The 22,489-nt window shown below is 36.7% G+C and overlaps 1 protein-coding gene across 1 annotated transcript in view; it reads left to right on the top strand.

The window, feature by feature from the left end:
* Positions 1–22,489, top strand: part of LOC108710006 (contactin-5) — a 759,713-nt gene that overhangs the window by 465,296 nt on the left and 271,928 nt on the right. Inside the window, exons 6-7 of the mRNA XM_018250343.2 lie at positions 15,974–16,097; positions 18,376–18,551. Of these exons, the coding sequence (XP_018105832.2) occupies positions 15,974–16,097; positions 18,376–18,551 (300 nt within the window). The remainder of the gene's footprint in view (positions 1–15,973; positions 16,098–18,375; positions 18,552–22,489) is intronic.

The following is a 22,489-nucleotide window of genomic DNA, read 5'->3' as shown; positions in this document are numbered from 1 at the left end:
GGTCGAAGGAATTCGAATGGTCGAACGATTTGTATTCGAATCGAACGCGAACTCAAAATGCGAACGTCGCGTGACGTTCGCGAACATTCGGCGGACGCGAACGGTCGAAGTTCACGCGAACAAGTTCGCCAGCGAACAGTTCGCTACATCCCTATTAACAACATCCGAATTTTTCATATTTTTTAAATAAAAGAAGCCCGACGAAACTAGAATCCACAATTTGACCTTATTTATTATAAAAAAAAAGCTTGATTTAATTGGTTCGGGTAAAAAATGTATAAAAATCGAGCGAAAACCTAAATCATCCGTTTTTTGGAGTTTTTTCCAAATCACAAATTTTTTACTGGCTTTTTCCCAAAAAAAAGCTCCAATGTTTTGGATTTTTGCCTGAGAAGCCCGAAAATGTTGGATTTTCTGGCTAAGTCCAGCGCAGACAACAGAAACTTCAAAATAGGATAGGGACCTCTGCCATTGACTTATACACAACATTGGCAGGTCTGAGATGGCAGCTTTTCGGATTCTGGCTTTTTGCTGTATTGGGCTTTAATACATATCGAAAAATTTGAGTTTTAAAAATTACTCCCTTATAGTTATGAATGAAAATTTCACAAGTTTTGCCGTGAAAAAACATTGTTGCATGCCAAAAAAAATTCATCGCCCATAGACTTCAATGCTATATGGCAAATTTACACCATTTCGTGAAAGCAAAAAGGTCAGATTCTTCCATCACTACACAATTACACATGCAGTAGCCCTTAGTGGGTCAACCTATCACAACACAGTACAACAAGTTGCAGAGGAACATTTACTACAATGAGAAGAAGGATGTGTTGCACTGGTTTAGTGCACTCATGCCTTCACCACCATATGCCAGTTAACCTGCAGTATGTTTTGGAGTGGGGGAGAGGACCTGAGTACCCAGAGAAATCTGAAACAAATGGAACATAAGGCCTGCCTTGGTCAGAATTGATCTTGGAACTCCAGAGCTGCAAAGCTTACCACCAAGTGACTGTGCCGCCTCAGTAGGTGAAGTTTTTCACATTTTTCTATTATGCAGCTTGAATGGGGATTAAAGAACGTTTCCAAACAGTATACTGAAAACTGGTTTTGTGCTTATGTATTTGTTATTAGCATTAAACTTATCTAAACATATGGTTGGCAGAAGACACCCTTTACATCAAGAGGAGGCCTATAAAACATTTCAGTTTAGTTGGGAAACAGCAGCTTGTTCTAAGGCCAAATTATAGGGATGCACCGAATGAAGGATTCACTTTGGGATTCAGCCTTTTTCAACAGGATTCAGATTCGGCCGAATCCTTCTGCCTGGCTGAACTGAATCCGAATCCTAATTTGCATAGAGGGAAATCGTACAACTTTTTGTCATAAGAACAGAAGTTAGGCAGAAGGGGATGCAGGTATTGGCACAGGCCTTGCCACACGCCAGCAATGAATCCAACAATGAATGAAAAGCCTTTTTATGCAACAAACGGGGTGATCCCAAGCTTTATTCCATGGTGCTCTTGACACAGTTCAACAGATCAAATGTTTCAGGGTCGCATGGCCCTTCATCAGTGAATTATCATATTTACCCAAGGTTAAGTATTTAAGCAACCAAAATAGTTAGGGCTGTGTCACTATGGAGCTCAGGATTTCTGTGTGCTGTCCATATTCCCCTAACTGAGCTCACCGAAGTCCAAGTGATTTTAGGCTGTAGTTCTGAATATAGGCTAATTTGAGAGGTTGAAGTGCACACACATGATGTCGGTTGATACTGGTGTAGCGCTATAGTAAACTGACTTGTGCTAGGGCAGTTTTAGCTACTTTCCTTGGTGGGCTGAGACCACCGATGAGCTCTCTTTCTCAGGGGTAAGCCCTCGCAGCGGGGTGGAGGCAGGGGGTAGTGTAACTGTAACCTGATGCGATAGCACAATGATGGGCGCCAGTAGTTCTTTAACAGTTGAACAAAGAACAGTATTTATTGAACAATAGATCATTTAGCACATTGATCCACAATGGAATTTAGAACATACACAGCAGCATAAAGGAAGCATATACTCACAGCACGTATAGGCTGAATCCCCACAGGCTAGGGAATATACAGCAGAGAGTAAGTTGACAGCATGTGATGGGTATTGCCTGGATTTCAGGATATCTTCCAGTGGCAGACATGGGGAACTCCTGACATCCCTATCTCAACACTTGGTTCCTTACTCTGGGTCAGTAATACCCTGGGATCTTAATCCCTCTAATCTCCTCGGCGGAGCCTTGAGCTGCTCAACTAAATAACCTCTCTATCACTCCTAGAGTGATCTATAAAACGAGTATAGCTGTCTAATTACTAGGGCCAAGGCGCCTAGGGTCAGCACTACCCATTCCCTTCCAGCCTGCTTGGTTGGGCTAAAGCAATGGACCCAGAGCACATGGTTCCTAAACCTTTTATACTCTAGCACAGTGCCATCTGGTGTACACTGTGAGAACTGCAGGGGTTACATAAGCACAAGGTCCCCATAAGGACCCACTGAGTTCTCCATATTACTAGGGATGTGCCTGTCTGTAAAGTGTAAGGGTGTCTAAGATTTTCACATCCCTACACTGGCATAAAAGATTTTCAAGCCCCAGAAATAACAATCAGTCACTGACCAGTAGATATCTCTATTAGAGAATCATTATTGTGATTACAGGTCTGCAACCCAAGTCCTGGAGTAGAGACTGACTCCCCGCCACCCCTTACATACTGTAGTAGCAGTACATGGCCTTCCCATATATTTTCAGTCTAGGCTCCTACTGTATAAATAAATCCCACTTCTAATGAGATTTCTTCAAAACCTTCAGAAACATCACTACATTCAATGTCTAAAAGCTGATTTACTGTTTAGCTAAACATTCCCTTCCAGAATCAGGAAGATGTTGATGTTTACCTGCTAAACACTATTAAAATGCACAGTCAAATTACTCCTTAAGAGCCAGGACAAATGTGATCACGCTTAATGTGATTAACGGAAATGCTGGAATAACAATATGAAAGTTGTTAAAAAATTACTTGTTGCTCCAGCCCCCACTTCTATCAGAGTATTTATTCATAGAGGTGCAGAATGAGATGCAGAATAATGCAGGGATCAATGCAATCCATTCAAATTCAGACGATGAATATTTACATACCAATGTCATTCATTATAGATTTCATTATTTATTTATATTTAATTCCTTATCTACAACGTGCATTGATAAAACTTTTGGGACTATATATTCATGGTCTACATTTTCTTGGTGCCATAAAAGCTATGCATGTGTCTTCCATGCATGGCTCCGTCCCAGAGTGCAGAGAGAAAGATGTGCTTTTCTGAGCACTTTTGCCATTTGCATTTTATTTTTAGTTTTGATGATAAAAGCAGGTTTACACTCTTAATATCATGAATTTGTAAAAAAAACGGTCTAGACAGAATGGCAGAAGCTTAAAGGGATTCTTTCATGATTTTTATAGTGTAGTTTTTGTTTATAAATAATACTGCAAATAATTCATGTAAAATGTCATTCCTAAACCAACAAGTGTATTTTTTTAGATGTAATATTGGTGTGTAGGAGCCATCTCAGGTCATTTTGCCTGGTCATGTACTTTCAGAAAGATCCAGTGCTGCACTATGGAACTTCTTTCTGGCAGGCTATTGTTTTTCCTACTCAGTGTAACTGAAGGAGTCACAGTGAGACATGGATTTTTACTATTGAGTGCTGTTCTAATATCTACCAGGGTCAGGAGTTATCTGGTTACCTTCCCATTGTTCTGCTGATGGGCTGCTGAGAGGGGGCGAGGGAGGGGGTGATATCACTCCAACTTGCAGTGCAGAGTGAGTGAAGTTTATCAGAGCACAAGTCACATGACTGGGAGCAACTGGGAAATGGACAACATGCCTAGCCCCATGTCAGAATATAAAAAAATCTGTTTTAACTGATGCATTTTGAAAAAAAAAAAACGTTCTCCTTGTACATCTCTGTTCACTTCTATCACTCCTGTTACAAATTACAAATGCATGATATTAGCATGGTAAAACTGCTAATGTCATACAAACTAAAAGACAAAGTGCAATTGGAGCAATTTTACATTAAGGTATGTTTATGTCCCCATTTTCAGTAGACACCAATTAAGAATAACGAACTCCTGAGTATTTCTGTTTCATTTTAGGAAAGTAGTGACTGGGAATCTACAGTGCCATGGCTGTCCCTAAGAGCACCTTGAGAGTCAGTAGGCAACAAGTGTCATACACTTCTACCTATACTTTTAATCCTTAGTTAATCGTTAGTGAAATGCTAATTTTCCTATTTTTTGCTGTTCTATATATCACTGATTTGAAACATTTAAAAAAAATAACTCAGCCACCTCCTCTATAAACAGGGCAATTTGTTCAATGGGAGACAAATGCACTCTTTATAAACAAACTCCTCCATTACCTAAGATGCAGCCTTTGTAATACAGAGCAGCTCATTATACACAAGGTTTATCTGTAGACTGGCAACCTGTTTTGTTAGCTTCTCTTCTTCAAACAGATCAGGACGTTGCAAAGTTAAATTCATTTCATTTTCTTGTTGAAAACAAAAAAAAACAAAAAACATAGATATTCCTTAATGAAAAGAATAGGCAAAAAGTATGTTTGGCACAAGCCTATCCAAGTTTATGTTAAAAAAGTGGTATACTGCCCCCTTAAAGGAACATAACACCAAAATATGAAAGTGCTTAAAAGGAATGACAGTATAATGTACTGTTGCCCTGTGTGTTTGTTTCAGAAACACAATTATAGTTTATATAATCAAGCTGCTGTGTAGCCATGGGGGCAGCCATTAATGCACAGGATACACAGTAGATAACAGATAAGTACTACTATAGTTTATATAAGTAAGCTGCTGTGTAGGCATGGGGGCAGCCATTCAAACACAGGATACACAGTAGATAACGGATAAGTACTACTATAGTTTATATAAATAAGCTGCTGAGTAGGCATGGGGGCAGCCATTCAAGCACAGGATACACAGTAAATAACGGATAAATACTACTATAGTTTATATAAACAAGCGGCTGTGTAGCCATGGGGGCAGCCATTAATGCACAGGATACACAGTAGATAACAGATAAGTACTACTATAGTTTATATAAACAAGCTGCTGTGTAGCCATGGGGGCAGCCATTAATGCACAGGATACACAGTAGATAACAGATATGTTCTGAAGAATCCCCATTGTATACTACAAAGCTTATCTGATATCTGCTGTGTATCCTGTGTGTTTTCTCCTTTTTCTGCTTTGAAATGATTGCCTCCATGACTACACAGCAGCTGGTGCATATAAAATATATTAGGGCACCATTGCAGGGCAACAGTATTATTATGAAATGTTATTTTTAATATTTTCAATGCTTTAATTTTTTGGTGTTACTGTTCCTTTAAATTTATTCTCGTTATGAGAAATGTGGAAATGCACTACATTTAGGCAAACAATATGGCAACTCCCCCTAAATGCAGATAAATATTACCATACACTATACTACAATACTTTATTGTAGATAAATACAACTTAAAGGGGGTGGTATGTTTTATTTCAAAGCACACGCACCTAGCAGTCCCAAATGGTATTATGAGAGTTAATTTGCCAAATACTGTCAGCGCTGCAGTAACTCGATTGTACCCTATATTGCCCTTCGCCAAAAAAAAGTCAACAGATGTTTATTTCCTGTTATTGCCTGGCTTCTGTTAATCCCACAGCAACATTATCAGATACAGATCATTTATGTAATGACAAAGTTATACTTTACCATGTGTACTACCCATTTCATATTCAATCATGTTACTGTGTCCATAGCTGTGTTTCCCTTACATCTTAATTAATAAATCATTTAAAATTCTTCAAGAAACCCAAATGTTCACTCTGTTTAAATTTAAAGAAAAAAAAATAATTTTTTAAAAAAAATTTTTTAAAAAATGTAGGGATGCACCGAATCCAGGATTCGGTTCGGGATTCGGCCAGGATTCGGCCTTTTTCAGCAGGATTCGGATTCGGCCGAATCCTTCTGCCTGGCCGAACCGAATCCGAATCCTAATTTGCATATGCAAATTAGGGGCGGGAGGGAAATTGCCTGACTTTTTGTCAGAAAACAAGGAAGTAAAAAATGTTTTCCCCTTCCCACCCCTAATTTGCATATGCAAATTAGGGTTCGGATTCAGTTCGGTATTCGGCCGAATCTTTCGTGAAGGATTCGGGGGTTCGGCCGAATCCAAAAAAGTGAATTCGGTGCATCCCTAAAAAAATGTTTCTTTACATTTTATATGTTTTTTTTCTAGTTAAACATCCATTTTTGTATATGGGAATTAATCTCACTACAGAATGCTCAATAAAAATGAGGTTTCTGGGGCAAAAGGGTCGGTTGAAATTAATTTGCAAGGTCACAGTCCCAGAATATGGAGAAATTCCGGTTGGATATGATCGCTTAGGTTCTAATAGAAATTCTGTGGGGAGGAGAAGTGATCCATGTTTTTCCAGGATATGAATGGATACAAATGTTTTGGTGTCCTGAAGAGATTTTTACATGAATTGGAGAGAAGAATTGTGAACCTTGGTATCTAGAGATAATGGATTACAATTATCCACAGTCTGCAGCTTTAGCACATTAGAATTCACACACCTCATTAACTGGAGGCTATTATTCTGTTATTTTCCATTTTTTAAATAATTGTTCAACAGAACATTGTGCAGCATCTATTTCAGCATTTTTTTAAGTTGCCATTCTGCAGGAGACAATCCTAATTCATATCTGCTGCACAACTAGAGAAAGGTTCCTGCCTATGATTGTGCTTTTGCGCATAGATTCATTGGCAGGGTCCTTCATGGAAGTAACACATGGGGGGGGGGCAAATTAAATAAAATTCAAATAAATTTTTTTTTCTGCAGTTCTAGAAAATGGAGGTAAATTATAGGAAATTTGAACAATATAAATTTCAATCTTTTAAGGTTTTTGTTTTTCAATTAATGTGAATTAAAGTTTATTGGAGTTTTATTCAATTCACAGTTGTAGGTTTCTCTGGTTGATTAAGAAGCACAATCATAAATACAATACCAGGTTCTGAGGAGGACCAAAGCGATGCAGCACAATTTTCAAATCCATTATCTGGAAACCCATTATCCAGAAAGCTCAGAATTATGGAATGGCTTTCTCTCATGGGGCAAATTCACTAAAGGACGAAGCGCCTAACGCAAACGTTAATTCGCTAGTGTAGTGCATTTTCGTTAATTCGCAGATTCACTAACGGACACTGGCGTAAATTCACTTGTGTTACTTCGCACCCTTATGCCTGGCGAATTTGAGCAATGGACGTAAGCTACACTGGCGTAAATTCGCTAGTGTTACTTCGCACCCTTATGCCTGGCGAATATGAGCAATGGACGTAACTACGCAAATTCACTGACGCTGGCGAAAATTCACCTGGCGAAGTGCAGCGAAGCGGACGCTGGCACAACTACGAATTTTAGTGAATTTGCCCCATAGACTCCATTTTATCCAAATAATCCAAATTTAAAATTCTCTATTGGTAACTCAAGAACCTCCAATAGCAGCTTTTAAATAAACCTCTATGTTAAATAAACAGAATTTTTAGATAAATTCTATGTCACAAAAGATAGAGGGCAATAAAATCTGTCAATCAGTCTTTTAACAGAATGAAAAAAGTTCCAATGTTAAATGGTTTATGCAAATTCTGGCAGACAAACATTTTTATGATTTAAAGGCTGCAAGAAAACAAAAAATTATTTTGACATGCTTAAATTTTTGATGCAAGTAACTATTTTTATATGCGTGACTATTTGACCAAATTTCATTAAAGTCAATGGGCATCCAAATATTTTTGATGCGCAGTAATTTTTATGTGCGCAAACAATTTTGACGCAGCAAATTTTGTTGGTAGTCAATTTTCGGTGTAGTATCACGAGAATACTCTTGGGCGTTGAAACGCTAAAATTCACCATGAATTCATGCCATGGTGAATTAATTCGTCCATCACTAAATATGAATAGTTTTATTTTTGGAATGAGATATTGGACAGGCAAGTTTCCCCATACTTTTAGCTATATAGTGTTATAAAGGTCTGAAATAATATTCTAATAGAAATTCTTAATGGGGCATTTCTACATCCAGACTTACTTAGAGCCACATTTACTTAGGGTCGAATATCGAGGGTTAATTAACCCTCGATATTCGACCGTCGAAGTAAAATCCTTCTACTTCGAATATTGAAGTCGAAGGATTTACCACATTTCCTTTGTTCGAACGATTCGAAAGATTTTAATCCAACCCATCGAACCCTTCGATCAAAAAAAACCTAGGAAAGCCTATGGGGACCTTCCCCATAGGCTAACATTGATGCTCGCTAGGTTTTAGGTGGAGAAGTAGGGGGTCGAAGTTTTTTTTAAAGAGACAGTACTTTGACTATCGAATGGTCGAATAGTCGAACGATTTTTTGTTTGAATCATTCGATTCGTAGTTGAAGTCATAGTCGAAGGTCGAAGTAGCCAATTCGATGGTCGAAGTAGCCAAAAAAATACTTCGAAATTCAAAGTATTTTTTATTCTATTCCTTCACTCGAGCTAAGTAAATGTGCCCCTTACTGTGCAAGATATTAACTTTCTGCCTAGGTTGATGTGGCTAAATAGAACTACATCAAGCTTCATAATTATTTTTCTAATATAGGAAAGACCATTTTGTAAGTTTTAATTTGTACCAAGTAGGCTTTCTGATACCCGGCAGCATTTTCTGAATGTTATACAGTATGAGACCTTGATTTTCTTGCGGAGCTGTCAGATTTTGAAGCTGTGAATAAGGACACACCGGAAAATGGAAATCAGAATGTTAACTTCCAAACAAGACAGCAGAACTCATTATGAGTAATCAAACTATATGTGATGGATTACATTAAAATGACTCTGTCTAGTCTGCTAAAATGTCAATTGGCAATGTGCAAAAGTAAAACTTGCAAGAAATCAAAAACTTAATGAGAAACTGTGCTCTAATTATAAGAAGGGATTGCAATCCATCTACTGTATGTTTTCTTAAATAGACAGTTCAAGGCTACAGAGTTCATTTATGAATACAAGTGAAAAACACTTATAAGCACTTAAGTGCATGTGATGTGACCCCTAACATCAGTGCACTCGATCAGTGCAAAAACAATGTTTCAACATCTGGTGTAACAGAAGAGTACAGGTCAAAGACTAACTGTTTGCAATAAATAGATACAAAACGGAGCACATGTTGACACTATTTATCTAGATCTCATGCATTTACTTGCGCTTTACAATATTGGGGGAGCACCAATGCAACCATTCAGCCTTGAGCACAATATGGTGCGTGGAGGCAAGGGAAGCCTAAATTCAATATCTGATTAGTTTGAACATGAAACATGTTTCATGTTCAAACATGGAACATGAAATAAGTAATGGCCTATTTACTAAACTTCACCTTCACTTCTAGGTTTCCCATAGTGGGTTGGAACTACACATGCATGCTCATAGGGTGTGAGTGATGTACTGTATTTATATTATATAATTATATGTATTGTTTTATATCAATCATTTTTTATTAAATATCAATGATTGCTCAATTTATGTTATGTTGATAGCATCCAGATATGGAAGCAAAATATACTGATGAAGCTGTACACATCTATAAACAGCTATCTGAATTTGAGGCTAGCAGAGAGGAAAATGTTGGGTTAGGTTGGTTTATAAAAGGAAAGTACAATCATCATTCAGCAAGTTGACCAGAGAAACAATAAACAAAATCAATAAACATGAAAATCAAACCGAAAACATGGAATCCCCCTGTCACCTAACTGTACCAAGCTATAATAAGACACCAGGGGCTAAGTAATAAAATAAAAACGTCTCTCATACAAGAGACATAATGATCGGGAAATGTGTCCGATACTGAAAAATCCCTGTCACTGGGAGAGGAGAGCATTAGGATAGTCCATTCCTTGTCTGTAGTAGAGCCATGTTTGCCAGACTTTCAGAAATGTCTTATGTGTGTCCAAATGTCATTTCCAAGTCTCCAATGTCATTATCCAGTCTATTCTGTTTTTGAGGAATTTGTTTGGACTTCCATGCCTTAGCAATTTTACGTTTTGCAGCTGTAGTGGTAACAGTGAATAGTTGAAATTGTGACAGTGTAAGCACTTCAGGTTTGTTGCATAATAATGCAGTAGTAGGGTGCATCAGGATAGAGATACAGAAGAAACCATAGTGTAGACTTTTGGTCATAACCACCACACATGAACAACCTACCTGTGCTATTGTTAGTGTAAAGAAGCAATCTAATCTAATTTCTCTAAGGGAAAATTTGCATAGAAGTTACCATAAAAAAGGAAACAGTTCCCTGGAGCTTAGTACTTCTTAGGCACCAACTCTCAAAGGATGTTTCAGATCTATCTTTTTGGCAATTTGAGTGCCACTGAGAGTTAGCAAAGTCTAAGTGGGTTATTTACTAAACTAAATGCAATGCGATTTTTTTTTTAAATCTGACTTTTAAAAAAATCACAAATTTTTCGGAATTTATTAAACCCAGAGGATGGAAAAGTCTGAATCAGAAAATCTGACATCTCAGACCTGTCGAGGTTGCATATAAGTCAATGGAAGAAGTCCCAATGATTTTTTGATGTGGGCTGGGTTTCGTGCAATACCCCAAAGTTTTCTGAGTTTTTGGGCAAAAATCTGAGTTTTGGGTGAAAAATCCAAAAAAATCTTGATAAAAAATTGTGAAAATTTGATTTTTTTTTCCCGCAAAGCAAATTTTTGGGAAAATGTAATAATAAATAAGCACAAAAAACCCAAGCGGATTTGATCAGAGAGAGCGAGAGAGATCAAAATATTGAGATAAATTCGTACTTCGATAAATAACCCCTAAGAGTTGGGACAAGCTGAACGGTTCTGCATTAGGGACTGGATGCGATTCTGTAAAAGTTTATTATATTACATTATTATATTTGATAAGGCAGTGATCCCCAACCAGTAGCTCGTGAGCAACATGTTGCTCTCCGACCCCTTGGATGTTGCTCCCAGTGGCCTCAAAGCAGGTGCTTATTTTTGAATTCCAGGCTTGGAGGCAACTTTTAGTTGTATAAAAACCAGATGCACTGCCAAACAGAGCCTCAATGTAGGTTGACAATCCACATAGGGGCTACAAAATGGCCAATCACAGCCCTTATTTTGCACCCCAGGAACACTTTTCATGCTTTTGTTGCTCCCCAACTCCTTTTACTTCTGAATGTTGCTCACGGGTTCTAAAGGTTGGGGATCCCTGTGATAAGGAATAGAGTATCACTGGATAGCCTTGGTTTTTTTTTTCTTGACAAAATAATCATGTGATTTCAGAGAGGAAAGAATTTAGATGGATGGTAGTTCTCAGATTGTAGTTCTCAGTGCTCTTTTCTTAGCTCAGCTGCTGACTGACTTTAAGTGGGAAACAGAAGTCATATTAGGCATAGAATAGCTATTCCATGAAAACTAGATTGTCCTCTACTGTGGGAAGGCAACATTTTTTAATTTGTGGCACAGTGGTTATTGCTGCCACATTTAAGTATTGGCATCTATGGTTTGAGTCAAACAAGAGTCCAAAAAGATTACAACAAGGACACTATCTGGGCATAGTTTGTATATTCTCCCCATGTTTTACTGGGTGTCTGCTCATACATGCAGATTAACTGGATCTTGAAATCTTTCCTAGAGTAAATTAACTCCTCTAGGGAGTTAATGTATATAATGTGAATAATGTAAAATCTATGTTGGTATACACAAAGGAATTGAACAATAATAGTCCTTTTAGTAATCAATCATTTAAACTAAGAAGTCAAGGTATTATACTGTGCTTTCCTAGCCTTGACTATGCTCCACCAGCTGATTAAAATGAGGGTTGGCCATTTCAGGATACATTTCATTGAAAGTTATTTAATTTCAAACTTCAGCATCTTATCTACAGCACAATTCAGAATTAAGCAGAAGAAAACAGGATTCTGCAACTAATTTGTTTTTCACAGAAGAGGCAGGATGGACACAATGGTGTTTGGCTTAAAAATACATGGTGAACAGTGCATGGTGAATGTTTGGATGCAAGTACCTTTCTTATTGATGAGTAGTATCAATAAGCACACCATTATGGTCATTTTAAAGCAACCGCCACTTGAGGTGGCATTTGTAAATGAGCCTTTATGTCAAATGAAATGACTTTGCTTACATAAAACTGTAATAAGTTTCTAAAAAAAACAAATCCCCCACTGCCACCAACGCAAAGCAGCAGATATCTTTACCTCCATACACTCTTAAAAGTTCATTTTAGCATGTATCATTAAAGAAAAGCAATAAATCATGCACAAAAATTTAAATTCAAGAGTCTTGACAAAGAAGGCCAAGAGCTCTTGATGTCCCTTCTAACTCGGCAGCTAAGTAAGACACTTTGTTACCCTCTTGTATTTTAAACAGATCTTGCAGGGTGGGATTCTGAAGCAGATTCATCCATTTGAGCTCATTTGACTTTAGATTGGCCGGAGAGGAAATGCTGTCACTCTTTTATATCAGCATTTCCATTTTCCAGTGTGGATAGGCATTCAGATCCGTAATTGGATATACAAAGAAGACCTGGTGAATTAAAATGACTGACTTACGTTTAAAGCAGTTTCTGTACACAGCAAGTACTATTTTTGAATTCTCAAAAACTGATTAGGGATTAGGCTGGCTCGTTTTGCCACAATATAGGTTAATTGAAAGACCTTGAAGAGTCAGCACCTTGAGTACAAGGAAAGTAAATGTGGATTGAATATGGATAAAAAAGTAATTACTTGCAAAGTTAAACCATAATGTTAAGCAACAGGCTGAGCATTTATGTATTTACAACTCAGGTACCAAAGAAGTTGCTCGAATTCCAAATAATATTTATTTTTCTTCCCTGTTTGAATAGTTACCATCATGATAGATGCTTAAAAACTGCAATTTTATTATAGTTTTTTAAATAATGTTTCACTAATGTTGTTAATATATGGTTACCCAACCTTACAGTTTTTTTCCTGCTGCAAACACTTTTACTATGCTATTAGTCAGCCGGTTGTTCCAGAATACTGACTGTGGAATGTCTGTAGGATGAGTTGTCTGTAGCAGGAAAAATGTTTGAGCGCAAACATAAACTATAATAAAAACAATAATTATAAGTAAAAATTAATGATTATTGTAAAAAATGTCAATATCTGGGATGGATGGTGCATAAATGCTCATTTCGGTTCTTTTTTTCAAAATGTAAATCTTTACAGTTAAATCAAAATCCAGCTTGTAAGCTTTGTAAACTCTCCTATGCAGAAAATGCTTGTCTCCACTAGCGATGAGTGGGATTTTTCATGAAGTTTCGCCACAAAAAAGATGCCTCCAATGAGTGAACAAAATTGTCGTATAGACTTCAATGCATTTTGGAAAAGCAAAACGGGTCAAATTCACCCATCACTAGTCTCTTTTTAAAAAATGAGTGTACACCCAGGTTTACAATGATAATAATAAGTTCAGGAAGCCAACTGATCATGCCACAAAACAGCAAAGCAAAAATAAAAATGGAAAGTGAATTGCTGAGAAGACTTTGAACATCAACACATGCAAACATTTTTACAAAAAAACAAATGATACGTGAATAATTGACATGGCAGCAGCACCTGGTTCTGGATAATACGAAGGTGTGCGAGAGACTATTTTTGGAGTTTTGTTAACACGTAGCACAGATCCATAAAGGAGTACTCAGAACAACAGATAGCATAAAGGAAGCAAATACTCACAGCACCATGCATTGGGCTGGATCCCTACAGGCAAGGGTTCATGTCAGCAGAGGTAGCAGAAATGTGAAAAGTACAACCAGCTTACAGGATCTCGCTAGTTGGCATCCAGGGGAATTCCTATATCCCTAGTCTCAACACTTTGTCCCCACTTCTGGGTTATTAGTACCTGTGAACTTAATCCCTCTAATGTCTCCTTGTCTGAGCTTTGAGCTGCTCAACTACCTCAGCTATCTATCACTCCTAGAGTGATCTATGACAGAGTATGCTAATCTATTTACTAGGGCCAATGCTCCAAGGATCACACTACCCATTCCCTTCCAGCCTGCTTGGTTGGGCTAAAGTAATGGACACAGACCTTTATACTACTGCACAGTGCCATCTAGTGTACACTGTGAGGGGTTACATAAGCACAAGGTCCCCATCAGGACCCACTTAGGCGTCTATATTACTAGGGATGTGCCTGTCAATAATGTGTAAGGGTGTCTAAACGTTCACATCCCTACATATGTATATATGCCCTTTAAACTACATTGACACTTGAAACACAAGATAAAAATGTTGATACTTTAGTGATTAAAATTAGAATGAGAAACAAAATTAGAATTAGAATAATCACATGTTCCCTTAAAGCATTGCAAATGTGCACGTAAAGTGGATCTAGTGGATGACTCACCAAGCTTAACCTCTGTTGTGTAAAGAAAATGTGTTATAGAAAATAACATTTAAATATCAAAGTGGACCTGTCATATTTATTGGAAATGCATATAATTTTAGGCTGTTTGGTAAATTACATATTCATCACACTGTACTAAAAAAAGTAGATAGAACATTTTTACATTTACATATTTTTGTAGAAATGTTAAAGGGGAACTGTGGCTTCAAAACCAAAATGTGTTATCTGTTTATTCAAAAAGTATGAATAAATGCCATTTTCTATGCTGAAATCCAGCTGTTTAACGGTTATTATCTTTCTGCATCATTTGAAATCCTGGCAGGGACGGAGGGACTAAACACTGATGTTACACATTGTAACAACTTCTCCACAGCTTACAGACAGCATGCAGAAACTACATAACCCACAATGCATTGCACTCTGATGTTCCGTTCCTTATTGAAATCACGTGTGCAGGGAATTGTGGGGTTTGGAGGATGCAGGCTGAGGACAGATGGCTGTTGATACAAAGTAACAGTAGTCAGCCAGCTCAGCAAAGTAGTCAGACAGATCAGCAGGAGAGCAGGGGGCTAGGCTTAGGGAACTGTTCCAAACTATTAAAAATCATGAAAAGTCTTTATATTTCTTAATTGATGTACTGTATATTGCAAAGTTGCTTAAAGTTATGTTTACTTTTCAAAAAGCTTAAGTTATGTTTTTGTATTTAAAATCAAATTTAAGGCTTAAATGGCTTACTTCTCCATGTTTTTGGGGCAGATAATCAATTTCAAAGTAATGGGAGCTTTTTTGAACTCCCAATAATTTTGAAATTCGAATAAAAAAAGACCAACCAAAATGTATTAAAAAAAATCAACGTTTTTTTCTGAGGGTGGATATTCGAATCGTTCAAATCGAAGTAAGATCATATTTGATCGAATTCGATTCAAAGTATTTTTTTTAAAAAAAACTTAAATTTTTAAAGTCCACCAGTTGACTCCAAATAGGTTCTAGGAGGTCCCCCATAGGCTAAAACAGCAATTTGGCTGGTTTTAGATGGTGAATGGTCAAAGTTTTAAATAGACAGTACATGATAAATTTCGATATTCAAAATTTAAAAAAAAAAATCAAATTCGATTCGAATTTTGACTGTTCCCTAGTGGAAGTACACAAAAATAGTTTGAAATTCGAATTTTCAATTTGACCCTTGATAAATCTGCATTATGTAATGCACAAGCTTAATGGGCATGGGTTGAAGAATACCCTCAAAGTTAAAGTAAAACATTTAGAATATAATAAACTTAAATATGCAACATTATAATTGTGTAAGAGTTTTGAAACAAAAAACTGAACAGCACACTTAAAATATTTGTGTGCTTCTATTTAGATTGATGAGATCTTTTTGCTCATTTGTACGCGTGGCATGACTCCTGGAAATGAATCCAAGTATTGAATTTAACCCATAGATTTTTGTTTCTTTTTTTTCTAGAAAGTGTGAATTATGGGCCAGTATTTGTCCAAGAACCAGAAAACATGATATTCCCCATGGATTCTGGGGAGAAGAAGGTGGCCCTTAATTGTGAGGCAAGAGGGGTTCCTACACCAATCTATAGGTAAAATTTAGTATTTTTATTCTTTTTTTTGCCATTAAGTATTTCGTTCTTTAGTGTTGTTTTGTGTAGTTCTAGACTGTTCTAGAGCTCTAAAAATAATATAAGCAAAATTTTTTTGAAGGGATTCAGTCAGGTAATTTGCCTGATCCTGTGCTTTCAGAAAAAGTCAGCAATTCACAATAGAACAGCTTTCGGATGAGCTATTTGTTCTGCTTACTCAATATAACTTGAGTAGTTGCAGTGAGACATGTATTTTTACTACTTAGCACTATTCTCATATTTGCACCTAGCAATGTAGGTGTCAAGGAGCTGTCATCTTGTTATATTCCCATTATTTTGTTGATAGGCTGCTGGGGAGGAAAGGGAGGGATATCACTTCAGCTTGCAGTAAAGAGTGGCTGAAGTTTATCAGAGAACAAGTCACATGACTGAAGGCACCTGGGAAGCTGACATGTCTAGCCCCATGTCAGATTTCAAAATTAAATATAAAAAAAATGTTTGTTCTTATCAAAAATAGATTTTAGAGCAGAATTCTGCTGGAATAGAACAATTAGAACAACTGATGCATTAGGGGAGAAAACATGTTTTCTGGTGACAGAATCCATTTAAATTCTAAAATGAGTGTTAAAATTGTAAAATCCATTACATGAAGGCTATTTTTAGACCTAGAGAGCCAAGGATATAAATTGGAAACACTGAATGCCTTTAATAATCAGGCATAGAAATCATACAGGAAACAATGTGAATGCTATAAAGAACTAAAGGTGATTTTCCAGCTAATGCAACACAGATATATTGTAGAAACTAGTAAAAAGTCAAAGCTGTCATTATTAGGAATCAACAAAATATTTTGGAATAAAATGTGCAATGGTTTCCAAGGTCTATTAACCCATATTAACCAATATGTTTGTTTTCAAACATTAGTAAGTGTTACTTGCTTGTTGGTTACTATGAGTTAAAAGACTAGTGGTGAGCATTGCACCTTTTATTATGCCTTTATAACCTTGAAAAGCATAGAAACTATTCTGTTACAATATCAGCTCTTGTCTATTCTCTACATATAAGCATTTGCCAAAGTGAATGATTTCCACTATATATTCCCCTGGAATTAAAACTAAATATACTAGATATCCCATATGGCATTATTCTTCAGCTTTAGGGGGTCTTGTATATAGTATCTGCATTAAGGGAGAGGACAAACATGACAAAGAAGTTAAAGGGGACCTTCAGCATAAAATCACATTTTTATAGTTTTGCAGACAGTTGTATTCTGTAAGGTAATTGACCTTAAAGGAGAACTAAAGAAGTAGATAGAAATAGTGTACATTATGTTTTGGGCTTCTGTATCAGCCCAAGGCAACCACAGCCCTTTAGCAGTAAAGATCTGTGTCTCCAAAGATGCCCCAGTAGCTCCCCATCTTCTTTTCTGCTGATTCAATGCACATGCTCTGTGCTGCTGTCACTTACTGAGCTTAGGGACCCACTCACAATATACAGTACACATAGAATAGAAATGTCATAATATAAGGCTGATTAGTAATTAATACAGATAATTACTACAGGGCAGCACAGAAATCAGTGCAATTAGCATCAGAGTTTAATAATCAGCCCTGTAGCATCAGCTTATATTACAGGGGAAGCTCATTTTCTGCTGGATAATTAGTGACGAGCCCTAAGCTTAGCTTCTCAACAGCCAATCAGAGCCCACTGAGCATGTGAGTGTCACAGACACTTTCCAAGATGGTGACCCCCTGTGACAAGTTTGAAGTCCTGGGTCATTGCTGCTATTGACAAGCTGAAACTTTAGCCTCATGCAATAAGTTTAATATATAGAATAGGCCATTAGTAGCCACATTCATACATTCATTTTTAGGGTATAGTTCTCCTTTAACTGATTAAATATTAAAACGTTTTTGCTATAGAAGCACTAATACATTGACATAAATGAGCTCCTTTATGGAGGTGGAGGCAGCAATGCAGAGCTAGTAGACCCACATGTGCTACTTACACTTGACTAGAAACTTGAACTCCCAGCTGCCATACTGATAAAAACATTTCCCAGGCCCAGACTTTTCAGCAACACTGGAAATCATGGCAAATTTATATTTCTTTTTTCTCTATATTTCTTTTTAATGTGCTTTCCCTTTGAATATGACAGTGTCTCCTTGAAGGACACTTTGTATAACTGAAACTGATCTAAGACTTCTACATACTCAAGTGTTAGAGCTACAGGAGTATTGAAAATTAATTATCCTTTTTTTTTATAATTGTTTTAAAGATGGTTACGCAATGGGACAGAGATAGACTTGGAAAATGATTATCGGTACAGTTTGATAGATGGAGATTTTATAATCAGCAGTCCAAATGAGATGAAGGATTCTGGTCAATATCAGTGCCTAGCAGCTAACTCCTTTGGCAGCATCCTTAGCAGAGAGGCAACCCTTCAGTTTGCATGTGAGTAATAATTGTCTTTGTTCTCATCCTCAAAGAGCTTTTCATTGTTTAAAAGGTGTTTGAAGAAACAGAAGTGTTTTTTGCAGGTCATATATTACTGCTCAGTGTGTATTCTCGATTTTGGCACAAACACACACACAAATATAGAGAGAAATAGATGCAGGTGGATCCTTACATTATCCAGCATGGTATTTATACCGAACAATAGTAAGTAAAGTTGGTTTCTTTGAGATAATTTGATTCAGTTTGCACAGGTAATGAGCAATCTATGTGAACAAGAATTGAGACAAGGAGGTATTTAATCATACTTATATCTAACAAGGTTCACTAATATAGGTCACATTCATACTGACTCAAATGCAAGTTATTGTTCATATATTCAATCTATGGCACCAACCACGGGTCATCAGTGTAGACTGGAAATTTCCAATGCAATTTACAAGCCAAGTAATATTCAGTGCAGAAATACTGTCCTTTTGGATTAAAGAACAAGATCTCATCCTTGACCTCTAATTATCTATGCTGAGATATTGTCATAAACCAAGGCATATTACATTTATCATTGACCACATCCAAGCCTAAACAAACTGTGAACTTGTATAAACATTCCACCGAGAAATTACTAACCAGATCCACTATAATTTAACCTCTATTCACTTGGATCTCCATAACTTAAGTTTACTAAAAAAATAATTTAATCATTAAATAAACCCAATAGGCTAGTTTTGCTTCCACTAAGGATTAATTATATCTTCATTGGGATCAAGTACAAGCTACTGTTTTATTATAAGAGAGAAAAAGGAAATCATTTTTAAAAAATGTAATTATTTGATTGTAATGGAGTCTATGGGAGACGGCCATCATGTAATTTGGAGCTTTCTGGATAATAGGTTTCCAGACCCCCATACCTATAGTAGTTACTGCTATATTTGCAACTCTGCATTAGATATCCAAGAACTTTTTTTTATATTTTCTGATGAAATGCAAACAATGTATTAATATGAAGACGTTAAGTGCTCCATGCAGATTATTAATGATTCCCAACCATAGTTACAAATCCCATTCATGGGGGCTTCCTCATTCTCTCTAAGATCCCCATTGGTTTGCAAAATCATTATAAGCACAGTGGGCTGCTTGGCGTAAGCAAGACAAATGCTTCAAATTAATGGTAGGCAGTAGGGTGCAGAATATTTATCGAATTTTATAATAAAATCAGAAAAAAAAATTGGTAAAAACGAATTTAGCAATTTAGCAAATAAACAGGAAGGTCATCTTAGAGTTGGCAATTACATTTGCAATATTCACATGTATACTGTTTAGAAATCATTGAAGACTTCAGTTCAAAACAGAAAAAGTTATTAGTGCAGCATTTAATTGGATGAACAGAACACTAAGGCTCTGTTGTGTGTTTTTAGAAATTTGGTGATGGAGATGCTTATTGTTCTCCACAACATAGTAGTTTCTATGGATAACTATTTTAACGAATAAAATAAAATTGTACATTGTTTATTGGAAATAAATTGGCAGTGTAGAACATCCATAAACAGGGTACAATGGGGCATAATTTTCCCAGGTCCAGTGCAAAATGCAAGTAAGGAGAAATTATAGCAACCTACCTAGAACATGTTTGATAACTGCCTCATTCATACAATAAGTCACATCATGAAAAATGGAATACAATTGGGAACAATAAGACAAGTGATCCCAGTAGAAAATTATGCTGGATAGGATCCCTGTAGAGGATGGACATGCAGTCTGTTTGGACCCTGAAGTCAAATTAAGTCCTGCAGAAGTTCAAGTCAGGAAGGGGACCCCATAAGTGAGGGAAGAGAAGGGTTTGCATTAATAGCTCAAGGCAGAGAGGGCTGTGGAGCCGGACAGATTTACTGTTGCAATGTGAGAACAGTACCTTGGGATATTTCTGTTGTTATCAATTTTTTTTGTCTTGAGCAAAACTAGTACTTCTGTCAGGCAGTCTACTCAACCTTTCCCTGCAACAGCAGTGGCTTCCAGACCGTGGGGCTGACTTCCCTTGAGAGGACTGCTTGGACCAGTGGCAGAAGTTCAACTTGAAAGCTAGTGAGGATGAGAATTTCTGAAACTTGCCCTATATATATATACCTGATGGTCAGTTAGGATAGGTTTGGGGTGAATTTGCTGCCTGAGATATTTTTGAAACTATGACTGGATGATTAAATGAAGTATCTTGCTATAGCTACGTATATCCATTTTATAATCTAAGGGGCACTGTTGGACCTTCAAGTGGGTCACTGGCCAAAGATCAAAGTGGTGCTTAAATTGAAGAAAATAACTGGACTACAGTGTTTTAATTATGGTTCTATGAGTCTCTCTGAAGTAATTCAAACACACCAGCTACGTATGAGCAAAGATTTATTACATACATAGAATGAAAAAGAGATACATTACCGAGTGAGCGTAAGAGCAAAGCATGGTCAATCTGCAACCAAGGCTGGGAAATTCCGAACAGCCCGCAGATCGAGCCACTCAAACGGAGCACGGAAGGTCCTGTGCTGCACACGTTAACCACACAAGCGAGATCTCAACTGACCACATGGAGACCCCCAGTTTATATATGCTCAAATACAGTAAGCTTATTTAGTGATTTATTAAATAAAGAAGAATAACAGATCTTGCTTCCCATGCGCTCATCAGGATCTGGCCAGACTCCCAACAAGCACATCCGAAGCAGAGATCTTATCTTAGCTAACTGGTAACTGAATAGCATATTTTGCCCCCTGGCTATAATAAAGAAGAGTCTGATAAGGGCTTCAGAAATCATAAGCATATTAGATAATACATATGAAAGAACAAGTATTCGGTCATCGAGTTGATTAGTTCCCATGATTTCTCTTGCACAAAGCTTCATTATACAGAATTATAGATTATAAGGCCGCCTTGTATACTATGATACAAAGCTTTGTTATACACTATTATACGTTATAAAGCTGTATTTTTACACTATATTGGGCTCAACATACGACATCGGGTTCAACAGTAGAACAGTTCTTTGTGCTATAGTTTTATATAGTTCTGTAGCAAAGTATTGCAATGAGCTATTGGGTTTAATCAGAGTATTACCATGAGCCATTATTGAAAAAACTCCTATTAATACATACAGGAAGTACTACATATTTTCTACTGAGTTCAGGGAGGTGAGGTATAAGACATAGCACCTTATGTTTTTATTTTATTCTAATTTTATTCTCATTATTCTGGTTATTACTAGATTATTTCAGATTGAAATGAATGGCTGTCACTGTAAATCCTGAAATCATTGGTTTTAAAATTGAAAGCTTTGTATATTGTACATCTTCATCAGGCCTACAGAAAGAGAGTTTAGATTTTGATTCCCACTTGTATAAATAGTGTTTCTTAAGGTGTTGCTATTTTTTATTCTTCGTTTTAATGATATCAAACTACTGAAATTAGCAACATGTATATGTACAGTTAGGCAGCAACCATTAACCATTAGTTTCAGGGGAAATAAATGATCTAGGATTTATGTAAATTATATTTCAATAATTCATGTAATGATAAAATTATGCTTTATCATTCCAACATCCCTAAGAAATAATTTTTTATGAGTCAGCAAAGGTATCACAATATATGCAGCAAGTAAGGAGGTGGGTATGCAAAATAATTCTGCCTATAAAGTGTAATGCTGTAAATCTGCCAGTAATATTATAAAATAATCCCTAAAGTTCTTTTTATGCATAAATCATCACATATGTGTCTCTGTAAATTGAGTGGGTTCCTATTAGGAATTGTCATGTAGTAAACAGAATTATGTTCAGTGGATCAACACTTGTGTAGAAGAGCTTATAAAGTTTAAGGCAATGGCTTCCCAATTTCTGAAATTCTTTGGGGGAATAAAATAAAAGTCATAAAGAGCAAAACAATTTGCACAAACAAAAATA

The sequence above is a fragment of the Xenopus laevis genome, chromosome 2S (assembly GCF_017654675.1).
Source record: "Xenopus laevis strain J_2021 chromosome 2S, Xenopus_laevis_v10.1, whole genome shotgun sequence".
Classification (NCBI taxonomy): domain Eukaryota; kingdom Metazoa; phylum Chordata; class Amphibia; order Anura; family Pipidae; genus Xenopus; species Xenopus laevis.
This window is presented reverse-complemented; position numbering and strand designations above follow the sequence as displayed.